The 12,798-nt window shown below is 33.9% G+C and overlaps 1 protein-coding gene across 4 annotated transcripts in view; it reads left to right on the top strand.

Annotated features, from left to right (window-relative positions):
• BTBD9 (BTB domain containing 9) overlaps positions 1-12,798 on the top strand; it is a 460,740-nt gene that overhangs the window by 335,904 nt on the left and 112,038 nt on the right. For all 4 annotated transcript variants that reach the window (XM_051996861.1, XM_051996860.1, XM_051996862.1 and 1 more), the window contains exon 9: positions 11,691-11,798. In XM_051996861.1, coding sequence (XP_051852821.1) covers positions 11,691-11,798 — 108 coding nt within the window. The remainder of the gene's footprint in view (positions 1-11,690; positions 11,799-12,798) is intronic.

Raw genomic sequence — 12,798 nt, 5'->3', positions numbered from 1 at the left:
AAGCCTCAGCCCATTACATCTTTCCACTCCAATCAAATAATTTTTCAGCATCTAATACTAAGCTCTAGGAACTGTAGTAACCAAAAAGATGAACAAACTATAGCCCTGTCCCAAAGGAATTTTCTGTCTTTACAGAGGACAAAACAAGTGAACAAGTAACCATATTCCAAAGCAGGCTATTGTAAATGTAGTAACAGAAGTACAAAGAAATATTGTGGAGTTTTGGAGAAAGGAGGGGTGAATCCCCTATTGCCAATTGCCTCCTGAATATTGACACCTAGTTGTCTTTTAGACAGCTCAAACTCAACCTCTCCAAAGCAGAACTTACTATATATATTTCCTATAAACCCATTCCATTTTCAAATTTCTTATTTTTATTGGAGTTGCCAATCGATCACAGTGCTAGTTTATAGGAGAAAGACAAAAGCAAAACAATCCTTGTCTTTCAAGATCTTTGATTCTTATTGAAGGAGATAGCTAAGTTTAGATATTAGCATTTAGGGAGTGGGAGGTTGAGAGAGTAAGAAAGGCCTCTTGCCTTATGTGGTACTTTAGTCTTTTTTTTTTTTTTAATTAAAGCTTTTTATTTACAAAACATATGCATGAGTAATTTTTCATCATTGACCCTTGCAAAACCTTCTGTCTCAAATTTTCCCCTCCCTCTACCCTCTCCCCTAGATGGCAGGTAGTCCAATACATTTTAATATAGTACTTTAGTCTTAAAGAAAACTGTAAAACTAGGTATTTGAAGAAGGAAGCCATCCTAGGCACAGAATATGGCCTGTGCAAAGAAACTAAGGCAAGAAATGGAAGGTCATTTTGAAGAATGAATAATAAGCATATAAAAAAAAAACTAGAGAAGGTAGAATAGAATTTAATTATTTAAATGCCAAATAGAAGAGTTTATGTTTGATTCTACAGGTAATAAGAAGCCAAGAGTAAATTGAGTAGGGTCATGACTTGACCAGTCAGATTCACAATCTCAGAATCATCTTGATGATATCTTATATCCATATCTTATCTTATTCATTCTGCCTCTATAATATCATTAAAATCCTTCAACTTGCATTTCCACAGCCTTTATCCTGGTTCAGGCCTTTATTCTTACCTTGTCGTTGCTGTAGCTTCCTCATTGATCTACCTGCTTCTAGTCACTCTCCTCTCAAACACTACCAAATTTGTGTCACTGTCATACTTAGAAATCTTAAGTGGCTTCATAAAATACAAAATCCTCTGCCTGAAAATTAAGGCCTTCCACAATATGACTTCTTCCTCACCATCATTTAAGTGTTATTACATATTAAAATATAATTGTTACTTACTGCTCTTTATATGGTTTCATTACTTTCAAGTTGATCTGGCTATATATGACATTTGCATCTCCCACCTCTGTACTTTTTTAGGTGAACCTGTATGTTCCTCACTTCTGCCTGATAGTACAACTCAGTCATCTCCTAAAGGAGACTTTACCTCCACCCTTTAAATTATTTTGTATGAGTCCATATTTATTTACTTATCTTTGTCCATATTGGATCATACAAACACAGAATGTAAGCACCTTAAGGATACAGATTGTATTTCATTTTTATGAAACATTTTTCATTTTTTATTTATAATGCTCTGTATGTGTCAAATCTTTAATTAATTATTGAATTTAATTGAATAAATTCAGAGGAGATCAAGAAAAATTTCATGGATGAGGTGCAATTTGAGGTAGTGAAATATATCTAGAATTTTGAATAGTCAAAGATGTAGGGGAGGAATTTAAAGTGGAGAGAACAGCATGTAGAAATAAAGCCCTGCTTGCCATTTTGTCAGCATTTGGTGAGAAGTCATTCATCAAGTGTATGTCAATCATTGTACCTAGATGTTGAGGATACAAATATAATGAATAAAACTCCCTAATTTGCAAGAATCTTGCATTCAAAAGAATAAAATAAAACAGGAAATGAAATTTAAGAGTTTAAGGGGCTTCTTCAATAAATGTTTTATAGAAGCTTAGGATCAAAGGCTTATAATGATTTTTAACATAAGCTAAAAATAGTCTTACTGATTTAATAGAATATTGGTGTAGGTCATAAGCATAAAATCTTGGTAGTTGATAAATCAGTCATTTTCATATACAGGTAAAGGCCATTAATAGCAACATCAGTTGTACTGTCAGCTCACCCACAGAGGGTCTAAAAAAATTAACTTAAGTCCAGAGACTTACTGAAATGCCTTTGATTTTGTTCTTTAAAAAAAAAAAATGCCAATTCAGTGGTGAAGCAGTCATTGTTCAAAATCTGGCACAGAGTTAATCCCTTAAGAAAAGGATAAAAAATCCCATTCAGCACAACATAGTTTGTCATTGCATGCATAATGCAGGCTTTCCAATTAGAACTCCACAATTTGGAAACTTTCTTCACAGACTGATGAGAGAGCAATTATTTTAAAGAAGGGAAAATTTACTCCACTGGGTTTGCCTCCAGTCACTTCTGACTCAAGCAACAAAGACAAGAGTTTTGAAAACATATTTGCTCTTGAGTTTTATATCAAAACAACAGCAAAGAGAGCAATTAGTTGCTGTAAACTGAACCCCTGGTAATCAATGGTATGCAGCCAGCCAGAGCATTTATGTAAGATATAAGCAAAATCACATCTGTTAATCAATTTTTAAAACTCTTAACACTTCACTGCTTCTAAAGGAAACTCTACAATAAGAGCAAAGGAATATAAATAGAAAAGCAAAACATTTAATATTACTGGTCATTTTATAGAATGCTCATGAGATAGGGTGGGTTGTGGCAGCAGTTCAACATGGACCAGATCTTAAGCTCTTAACCAGCCTTTATTCAGTACCATTAGAAAAGTTCCAAGTTGTGTTTGCGTGTGTATGGTATATGAGTTATTTTGTATTATCATTTATGCCACAGTTATGTCATTTTAGAGACGGTCAGGGGAGAAGGGCTTGTTAGTTTTTAGTTTTTTAGGGTTTAGGGGTGGTTTTTTGTTTATTTTTATAGGTAAACTCTTTGGATGAGCAATCCCAGCTATAACAGAAGACACAGTTGCCTCAGAATCATTTCAGGTTTAAGAAAAGTAGGAGCAGATTTTGCTGCAAGGGAATGACTAAAAGAAGTTGTTTGGGGGGGGGTTCCAATTTTTTCTTAATGAGAAAAAATTTTTTCTTACATTTGGGGAAAAGTAGTAGTATTCTAAAGTTACCCTTTCTATTGAATTGCAGCAACCTAAAGTGTAATCAACTCCATTGTGTTTCTCTATTTGAGGTAGTATATGACTCCCATAATATGTATGCAGATCTAAATTTAACAATATCAAGAGAAAAAAGTCCCTTTTATCCTTAATTTTAGTCTCACAAGATTTGCTAATAGAATTATGGAGAAGGGGAGCAGTGGAAGAGAGGAGCTGCTTGATTCAAATCACTTTCACCTTTATGACCTTGAGCAAGTCATTTAAGCTTGGTTGGATCTCAGTTTCCTCATTTGTAAAATGGCCTCAAAGGTAACTCCCACTCTAAATGTATTACTCTTAATATTCTTTGGAAAGTTTAATTGGGCTTATATCCCAAAGAGATCATAAAGAAGGGAAAAGGACCCACATATGCAAAAATGTTTGTGGCAGCCTTTTTTGTAGTGGCAAGAAACTAATGCCCATCAGTTGGAGAATGGTTGAATAAATTATGATATATTATTTATACGGAATGTTATGGAATATTATTATTCTATAAGAAACAATCAGCAGGATGATTTCAGAGAGGCCTGTACTTATGTGAACTGATGCAGAGAGAAATGAACAGAACTGGGAAAGGGAGGCATGTACATGTATTAATATGTAAAGTAAAGTACATGGCAACAACAGATTATATGATGATCAATTCTGATGGTCGTGTCTCTTTTCATCAATGACATGATGAGGCCAGTTCCAATTATCTTGTGATGAAGAGAGCCATCTATATCCAGAGAGAGGACTGTGAGAACTGAGTGGGAACATAGCTTTTAAACTGTTTTTGTTGTTTGCTTGCATTTTGTTTTCTTTCTAATTTTTTTTTCTTTTTGATCTGATTTTTCTTATACAGTAAGATAGTTGTGTAGATATGTTTACATGTATTGGATAACTTGCCAGCTAGGGAAGGGTAGAAAGGGAGGAGAAATTTGGAATAAGAGGTTTTGCAAGGACCAGTGTTGAAAAAGTATCCATGCATATGTTTTAAAAATAAAAGGCTTTAATTAAAAAAAAAAAAAAAAAAAAAGGTAGGCTCATAGACACATTTAACTGGAGTTCCCACAATATTCAAGACCAGATAAGGTCACAGTAGTGATGCAATGTACGAGTTAAAATATAGACAAGTTCAAGCTGGCATGCTAGAAAACTGGTTGGTAACTCCACTGTAGTGTTCTCACTCTTTCATCTTGCTCATATCTAATCAGTTGCCAAATTTTGGATCTCTCACTTCCATCCTTTTTTCACTACTCACATAACCCATCACTTCAGGTTCTCATCATCTCTCTTCTGGACTATTCTAATGACTTTAAGCAATTTCCTTGCTTCAGTCTCTCCCCATAAGCCAACTTCTATTCAATGAACTTTCTATAGCATATAGGATGTAACATAAACTTCCGTTGACTTAAAGCCGTTCACAATCTAGGCTGGAATGCATTGCCTTCTCACTTCTACCTGGTGGATTCTCTTACTTCAAGATTCAGCTTATGAATCTCTAAGAAGCCTTTCCAGATTTCCTCCCTAATTGCTAGTATCCTCCCTCCAATAGTATATAATTGCATATATACATATGCATATTAATATTGTTTTCCCCTAAAGAACTTAAATTCTTTGATAGCTGAGTATGTTTTGCCTTTGTTTCCTTAATGCCTCACACATAATCATTTGATCAATTGATTGTTTGATTGATTGAATGGAAACCTTTAAGCTTTTTTTTTTTTAAGTTTGAATAAAATACTTAACACTTTTGGTTGTATGCAAGTATCCTTAGGTTGTATGCATTTAAATTTTTCTTCTTAAAATATATTCCTTATTGAAAGACCTTTAATGGAACATTTAAATTACTGATAGCAAGATTTTAAATCATATATACAAAAAGCCAAACCAAAACCCTTCATTCTCTCCAAATCTTCAAACCACTCCTTAAAGCATTTCAGAGTTTGGGTAAATTCTACCGCAAAAGAGACTGTTTTCATTTGGATGATGAAGTAGAAACCTCTGTAGACAATTCATAATTATCCATGGTAGTAGGAATGTGAAGGACCCTGGATAATTGAAATCCATAAATAATTGAAAATCCCATTTTTTAAAAATAGCTTCAACCTCTTTTGCTACTAAACCTGTCATTAGTATTGCTAATAAAAAGCAAAAGTGACTCGTCTTATCTTTTCCTACTTTTTCATTCCCTCTAGTAAAAGAACTCATTTTAGTTGTCAGTAGCATTTATTGAATATCTTGTGTATACAGTACAATTCAACAATTCTTTCTTCAGTGCCCTATTAAGTGCTTTATTAGATATTTTGGGATGCTAACATAAATGAGACCGTATTTCTAATTTAATGGCATTTAGAGGAGATATATCTTTTTTTAATTAGACCCATGATCTTACTAGATAGTGACTTCTCTGAATGAGATCTGTGCTATCTCTACAACTTAAAAGTCTTAGAAAGTTGTCTGAGGTTCTAAAAGGTTAAATGACACTATTAAATGATTTTAAGCAGATGAGGATCATTTTCATACATAAGGTTCTTGCTCATAATCAGATGATCTGAAAAGAGAATTTAGTATTTGAAGTTAAAAGTATGAATAGAATTTTAATAAATTGAAGATCTGAGAAGAAAGACACAGAAATAGGAAAGTATAGGAGTTTTTCAGCAGGTAATGAATTGCTAATTTTGTCTGTAGCATAGTATGTGTAAGTTAAAGCTGATCAGGTAGGTTGGAGGCAAATTGTGGAGAACTTTTAGTACCTGCCTCAGAACTTTCAACTTAATTCAGTTGACAGTAACCATTGAATGAGTTTAAATAGATGAAGGACATGATCAGACCTACATATGAGGAAGATTAATCTAGCAGCTATGTGAAAAATAGATTAATCAGAGGAAACAGTGTTCAGAAAGGGAGATGATAAGGCTATTGCAATAGCTTAGATGACTTATTAATATTACTGTTCTGCTAAGGTATTAAGAGCCTGAACTAGGATTGTGGCAATAGATACGGAAAGGAGAGTGTAGGATTCATTAAAAGCCCTCATCAGCCTATTTAGTATGAATGACAAGCATATAAAGAATAGGATCAGTGATCAGAATTATAACCTACTTGATGGAAGACCATATAGATTCTGTATGGCAAAAACAGATTTTATTAATTTATTAAGAGTTCTTTCAGGGGAAAGTATTCATGTGGATAAAGGAGAACCAATAGGTATAACCTATTTAAACTTGCAAAAAAATTTTGCCCTAGTCCAAACCCCAACTTAAAAAAATTGAATAACCTTGTGTTTGGGAAGAGTGTTGAACTTAGAGATAAGGAACAAATTCTTTTTTGTACACAATAAGATGCTTAGTAATCAGTTTGAGAACAAAACTTATCTAAGATCTTGGTAAAACTGCATGGACAACTGTGCACAATAAAGTCTCAAAATTTATAGTTGACATTATGTCTTGATAGATAAATTTTACAGACTCTTAAAGGCTGGCAAAGGAATTGGAGAGTAAAGAGAATAAAATTGTGGGAAAGCATTTTCATTATGAGCTAAAATTCCACTAAAATAATTAGTGTAAAATAACCCAAATTACTATATTTCTAGATTAATCGAAAAAATTATCCAGAAAGTAATAGTTTATACCTAAACTAATCTATTCATTTAGCATTATACCAATCAGACTCCCAAACAACTATTTTAATGACCTAGAAAAAAATAACAACAAAGTTCATATGGAAAAACAAAAGATCAAGAATTTCAAGGAAATTAATGGAAAAAAAAATCAAATGAAGGTGGCCTAGCTGTACCAGATCTAAAATTATATTATAAAGCAGCAGTTACCAAAACCATCTGGTATTGGCTAAGAAATAGACTAGTTGATCAATGGAATAGAGTAGAGGGGAGAAAAAGCAAAAAAAAACCCCAAAAAACAAAAACTAATAGTTCAGACTCGAGAAAGGAGCCTACAGACTTTTCTCTGAAGTCTAGTACATTGTACATAGTAAATAGTCTAATACATTGATATTACCACAAAGGGCAACATAATGTTGGCATTAACATATTATCACTTAGTTACTTACTTTCCTGGACCTTGTTTTCTCCAGAAACTTGTACTACAAGATGAAATTAACTTAGAAACTCACATCTTGTTCAGGTTCTTGAAACTTATGTGTGGGGAAGTGTATGTACATGTGTAAGAAAGATTGATCTTGAACCCACTTCTTCCTTATCTCAAGGCCAGTTCTCTAAGCACCGCACATATCACCTGTGCTGGAAGAAATAATACAGGTATAGACAAATAACTATTGTACTGAATGGAACACAAGTTCGCTTAAGGATGACATCCAGCAAATTCGTGTAATTCCCACTCAACTATTTTCCTAGACTCTATCATCTACAGAAACTCATTATTTTGCAAAATGAAATCAACTCAGAAACTCACACCTCCTCAGATATTCCCCCTTCAGGCTTCATGACTTCAACGTGCTCAGAATTGCTGGTAGCCTCCTTTCCTGTACCACCTTCCAGACCGCCCTACATATCTTTCTTTGTGTCTTCAGCACTTAGCACAGTGCCTCATGCATAGTAGATACTTTCTAAATGTTTATTAACTCTTGACTCTCTTGTGCAGTATATTCAATAAACACCTCTGTGCCAGGGACTGGGGATACAAATAAGAAAAAGATAGTCTCTGTCCCTTAGGAGTTACAATCTAATTCAAGAACCAATATGCAAAAGGAAACTGAAAAGCTTTGTGCAAAAACAGTAACAAACATGATCCTAGCCTTATACAAAATGATGAGATCCATATTTGAGATATAGTATATTGCTCTGATTGCTATACACCAATAAAAATAATATTCCAGAATATTAGCATAAGGAAACATTCCTCAAAGTTGAAAAGAAATTAGGTTTAGGGTAATTAGAGAAAGGAAAATAATGTAACACCTATTGTTTTGGAGACTTGAAGATTTCCTTAATCCAAGAAGGAAATTTTAATTTTCATTTTTGAGGAGACTGTGATTTCATTGGCATAAGGAATTTGCCTTAAGGAAATTTCTTCTATTAGTGTGTATTAGAACGTTTAATGCCACTTAAAGTTGTAGAATGTTGCTTAGGGTATTAAAAGTTTAAATGGCTTATGCAAGATCACAAGGCCATTATGTGTCAAAAGTATCCTGCCTTCAGCTCTTCATGACTCCCAAGACCTGCTTTCTACTACACCATGGTTTCATCTAGTAAGCTAAAAATATGTAGCATAAAATAAATTAATGGATTCATACCATTTCTGATTTGTAAGAAATTATCTAAAGCTTTGTTTGGAGTGGAAAAGATAATGATAATTAACAACACACACACACACACACACATACACACACACAAGAAAACAGGAGAAGTACTACAATACTCTTTTGTTCAGGCATTCACTGGTATCTCATGTCGTGACTTCATATGGCGGTCATGATAGAGATAAATTAGGGTGGATTCTTCCCAGGGTCACACAGCTAGTAAGTTCCTGAGACTGTATTTGAACTTGTTTCTTTCTGACTCCAGACCCAGTGCTTTATTTACTGAACTGCCTTCACAATCCTGGAGAAGAGTAAATTTCCAAAAAGGGAACAATATAGTTTTCAAACTATATACTGGTGAGCTTGATATCTGTTTATGGACAAGTTCTAGAACATATTAAACTGATAGTTGATGGACATCCAGAAAGAACAGAGGAAATGGCAAAGAGCTGGTCTGGCTTTATAAGGAGCAAGTTTTGAGACAGAATTGTAAATTCTTCATTTCTTCTTCATCTGATAGATGAAGGGGTAATGATGTGGATTTAGCTTAATCAAATGGATTCAGGACTATTTGGATAGCCAGAATCAGACTAATTAATCATGGTTTGGTAGCAAGTCTTTGGGCCTATGCTGTTTTATCTTCTTATCAATGCTTAGATTACATACTTATCAAAATTTGCAGATAAACTAAGTTGGTAGAGAAAGCTAACATTGTGGAAAACAGAACTGGACTGCAAAGGCATCCTGACCCGCAAGAGCCTTGAGCTGAATTTAAATAGATTGAAATTCGATAAAAATAAGACCTAGTCTTACATTTAGATAACAAAAATAATCAACTTCACAAGTATAACTTGGGGAAAGCCTAAATATAGCAGTTGTTCTGAAAAATAACTGGTGGTTTTGATGGACTTTAAGCTTGATATGAATCAAACAAAAAAAAAGTTTTCTTTGAATGTGTTAAATGGGACAGTACTTCCATACCCTTATCAAACCTTACTTGAACAGTTGTATTAAGTTCTTAGGGTCTTGCTTTAAAAGATATATTGGTAATCTGGAGAACAAAAGAGAGCAAGTAGGTTGAGATGAAAATTGGTTGGAATACCTGGACATGTTTCACTTGGAAAAGAGAAAACTCAAGGAAGAGATGATCACTGTCTTATAATGTTTGCAGAATGTCATATAGAGGAGATATTAGCTATGTTCTGTTTGACCTCAGAGGGCAAAACCATGAGTATCATTGATGGTTAGGGAAAAGCAGATTTAAATTCAGTATCAGAAAATTCCCTGACAATTCTAGCTGTGCAAAAGCAGAATGGCATGTGAATGTGTGATTTGGGGAAAATTTTAAGGATAAGGGAACAGCAGAAGTTGAGATGGATAAATAGTGTCATGGAAACAAGAAATATGATCTTGGACAGACTTCAAGAGAGAGTAGACCTGGTGCATTGTGACATGATTAAATGACTGAATAAAGAGACCATTAAGGAATGAGTTGAACTAGATGGTTTGTTGAGGTGCCTCCAACTCTTAAAATTATTGTGTTATTATAATTTTCAGAAAAGGAAAATATGACCAAAGAAGTTAACGGATTTCCCAATCAAAGTCATAACTGTCCCAGGACTAAAAGAATAGAACTGAGGTCTTCTGACTCTTGCACAGTTCCCTTTCAATTACAGATCCATAATTGGCTAATAATTAATTCAATTACAGATCCATAATTGGCTAATAATTAAGTCATTTACAGATTCATGATTGGCTATTAAGAAAAAACAAGATGGGGCAACTAGGTGGCGCAGTGGATAGAGCACCAGCTCTGAAGTCAGGAAGACCTGAGTTCAAATATGACCTCAGATACTTAACACTTCCTAGCTGTGTAACCCTGGGCAAGTCACTTAACCCCAATTGCTTCAGCCACAAAAGAAAAGAAAAGAAAAATAAAAAACTAATTCTATCAAGAACCACTTTACCTTTGAATAGGCTATTGTTTTGTTGGTTTGGTTTGGTTTCAAATGTCAGAACCAGAACAGTAGTTTGAATAGATTATAGCTCTCACTCTGAGTATCAGTCTAAATATTCTTATCTGTAGAGGAATAGTGAGAGCCAAAATATTTGTGTTATCAGCCTTCCAAATAAACTGCACTTGATTTAAAAAAAAAAAAAAAAAAACAAAGACTATCTTTGGGATCATATATACAATAAGACTCAAATTTAGGTAAAACTTTATGGTTGAAAAAATTTGGGGAGATCATGGTCAAATCTTCCTAAATATCACAAATAGAAGACAAGAGCCTACGATGACCAGTATTGGGCATTTTTTGTCTTTTTTTTTTTTTTTTAATCTCTAGACCATTTAAGTTTTCCACTCTCTGTATTTTGAATGAAGACCCAAGTATCACAGGAGACAGTCAGGTCTTTGTTTCATCCATATATTCAGCTGGCTTATGACTTAGAGATGAGAGATACAGAAAACAGGTGTGAGGCATCTGAGAATACGGCACTCCATCTGATCCTCTTTGCTGATTGTTCTTGGAGTATCAATTTTTCCTTGGTAGGTGGTTATAAGATTAATAGTTAGTGATGAGATCCATTTTTTCACACTAAACTATCTCTGTTCCTCCTTTATGCTTTTTTGGAAGTACTTTCCTTCCTTTTCCTCTTGCTTTTTATTATCTAGGTGTCTTATCTTGATAGTATAAGGTAGAATGAATCTCTGTATATGTGGCTGTCCTCCATGACTTAAAACCTTCTAAAGCGACTAGATCAGGAGGTCCCTGGTTTCATGAACTTGACTTTCTCTGTATTTTTTAAAGTGTTGTTGACAGATTAAGTTTTTGTGCCACGTCATTTCCCAGTAACCCTCAACTCTTTATAATAATTATTAAAAAAAAAAAAAGTAAGCAAAACCAGTTAATAAAATGATCATTTCTAGAAGCCTACAGAGCATTCTGTATCTATAGTCTATCATCTCTCTGTAGAAAGGATAGAAGTGTATTTTATCAACAACCAATTATACCTGATTTTTGAGGTGTGTTAGTAATTGGCTGATTGTTGTTTTTTTGTTGTTTTTTTTAAAGTTACATTGTTGTAGTTGTATATATTGTTCTCATGGTTCTGGTTTCTTCACTCTGTTTCAGTTCATAGAATTATTTTACTTTTTTTCTATTTTAATATTTTCTGCTCTCCTCTCTGTTCAGGTTATTACTTTGGGACTGTGATGATCGAAGCTACAGCTACTACATTGAAGTTTCCACCAATCAACAGCAGTGGACCATGGTGGCAGACAAAACCAAACTGCCTTGCAAGTAAGTTATATTCTTTTAAAAATTCATCCAAAAGAAAATTACAGTCTTTTCTGTTTAATTAGTTCCAATTATTGAACATTACTAGAATTAACAAATTTTTTAAAAGAATCTACTAGTTTGCGTTTTTGGCTAAATATTTGTTTTCTTTTATTAAGTCTTTTCTAATTTACAGGAATTTGCTATAATGGTGCTCATAACTTATGGAACTAATTCTAGGACCTTACTGTATTCTCATATTGATTCCTAGGTTAGCAATGATGTTTACTATCTTCTTGTTCACATCATCTCAGTGTTTATTTAGGGACTGTATCATCTTCTACACCACAGAGCTATCCTGTAACTTAAGAGCTCCCAAGGAGATACCAGCAGGCCTATAGAAAGCTACAGAAGCTAAATAAGAGACTTTCGATACCTATGACATCAGGGTTCCTCTTGCTGATTATAGCTGGACTTCTCATTGTAGATATAGGTAATTGGTATTATTCTTACAGGTTTTGAATGGCTCAGTATCTACTGCTTTAGAAAATTTTCCATACTTGAGTTGAATTGGCATGGTATGCTTGGGAGGCTTTGACTCCTCATTTATGAAACTGGAATTTTTCAAAGTTCTAGATGCAGAATTCACCAAGAAGCAATCCTCAAAAACTCTTGAGTATTTATGTATATCTGTGGTATGTACATGTATAGATGAGTCCATAATGATTTAGACAACTTTTGTCACTGAAGTAATTTTGTATAAATATCAACAAACTGTTTTGGGCAAGTGACCCTAGGCCTTGGGAGTTCTTAGCCTGGGGTATGTGACTTTTTTTTTTTAAACATATAGATAACTATATTTCAATATCATTGGTTTCTTTTATAATCCTATTTTATGCATTTATTCCTTATTTAGAATCAAATTCTGAGAAAGGGGTGTCCCTAAACTTTACCAGATTGATTAAAGGATCTTTTTTAAAAAAAAGTTAAGAATTCCTGTCCTGGGGAAACAGCCCCACCTGAG

This window comes from Antechinus flavipes, chromosome 4, assembly GCF_016432865.1.
Source record: "Antechinus flavipes isolate AdamAnt ecotype Samford, QLD, Australia chromosome 4, AdamAnt_v2, whole genome shotgun sequence".
Lineage (NCBI taxonomy): Eukaryota > Metazoa > Chordata > Mammalia > Dasyuromorphia > Dasyuridae > Antechinus > Antechinus flavipes.
The sequence above is the reverse complement of the archived record's forward strand: the minus strand, read 5'-3'. Positions and strand labels throughout refer to the sequence as shown.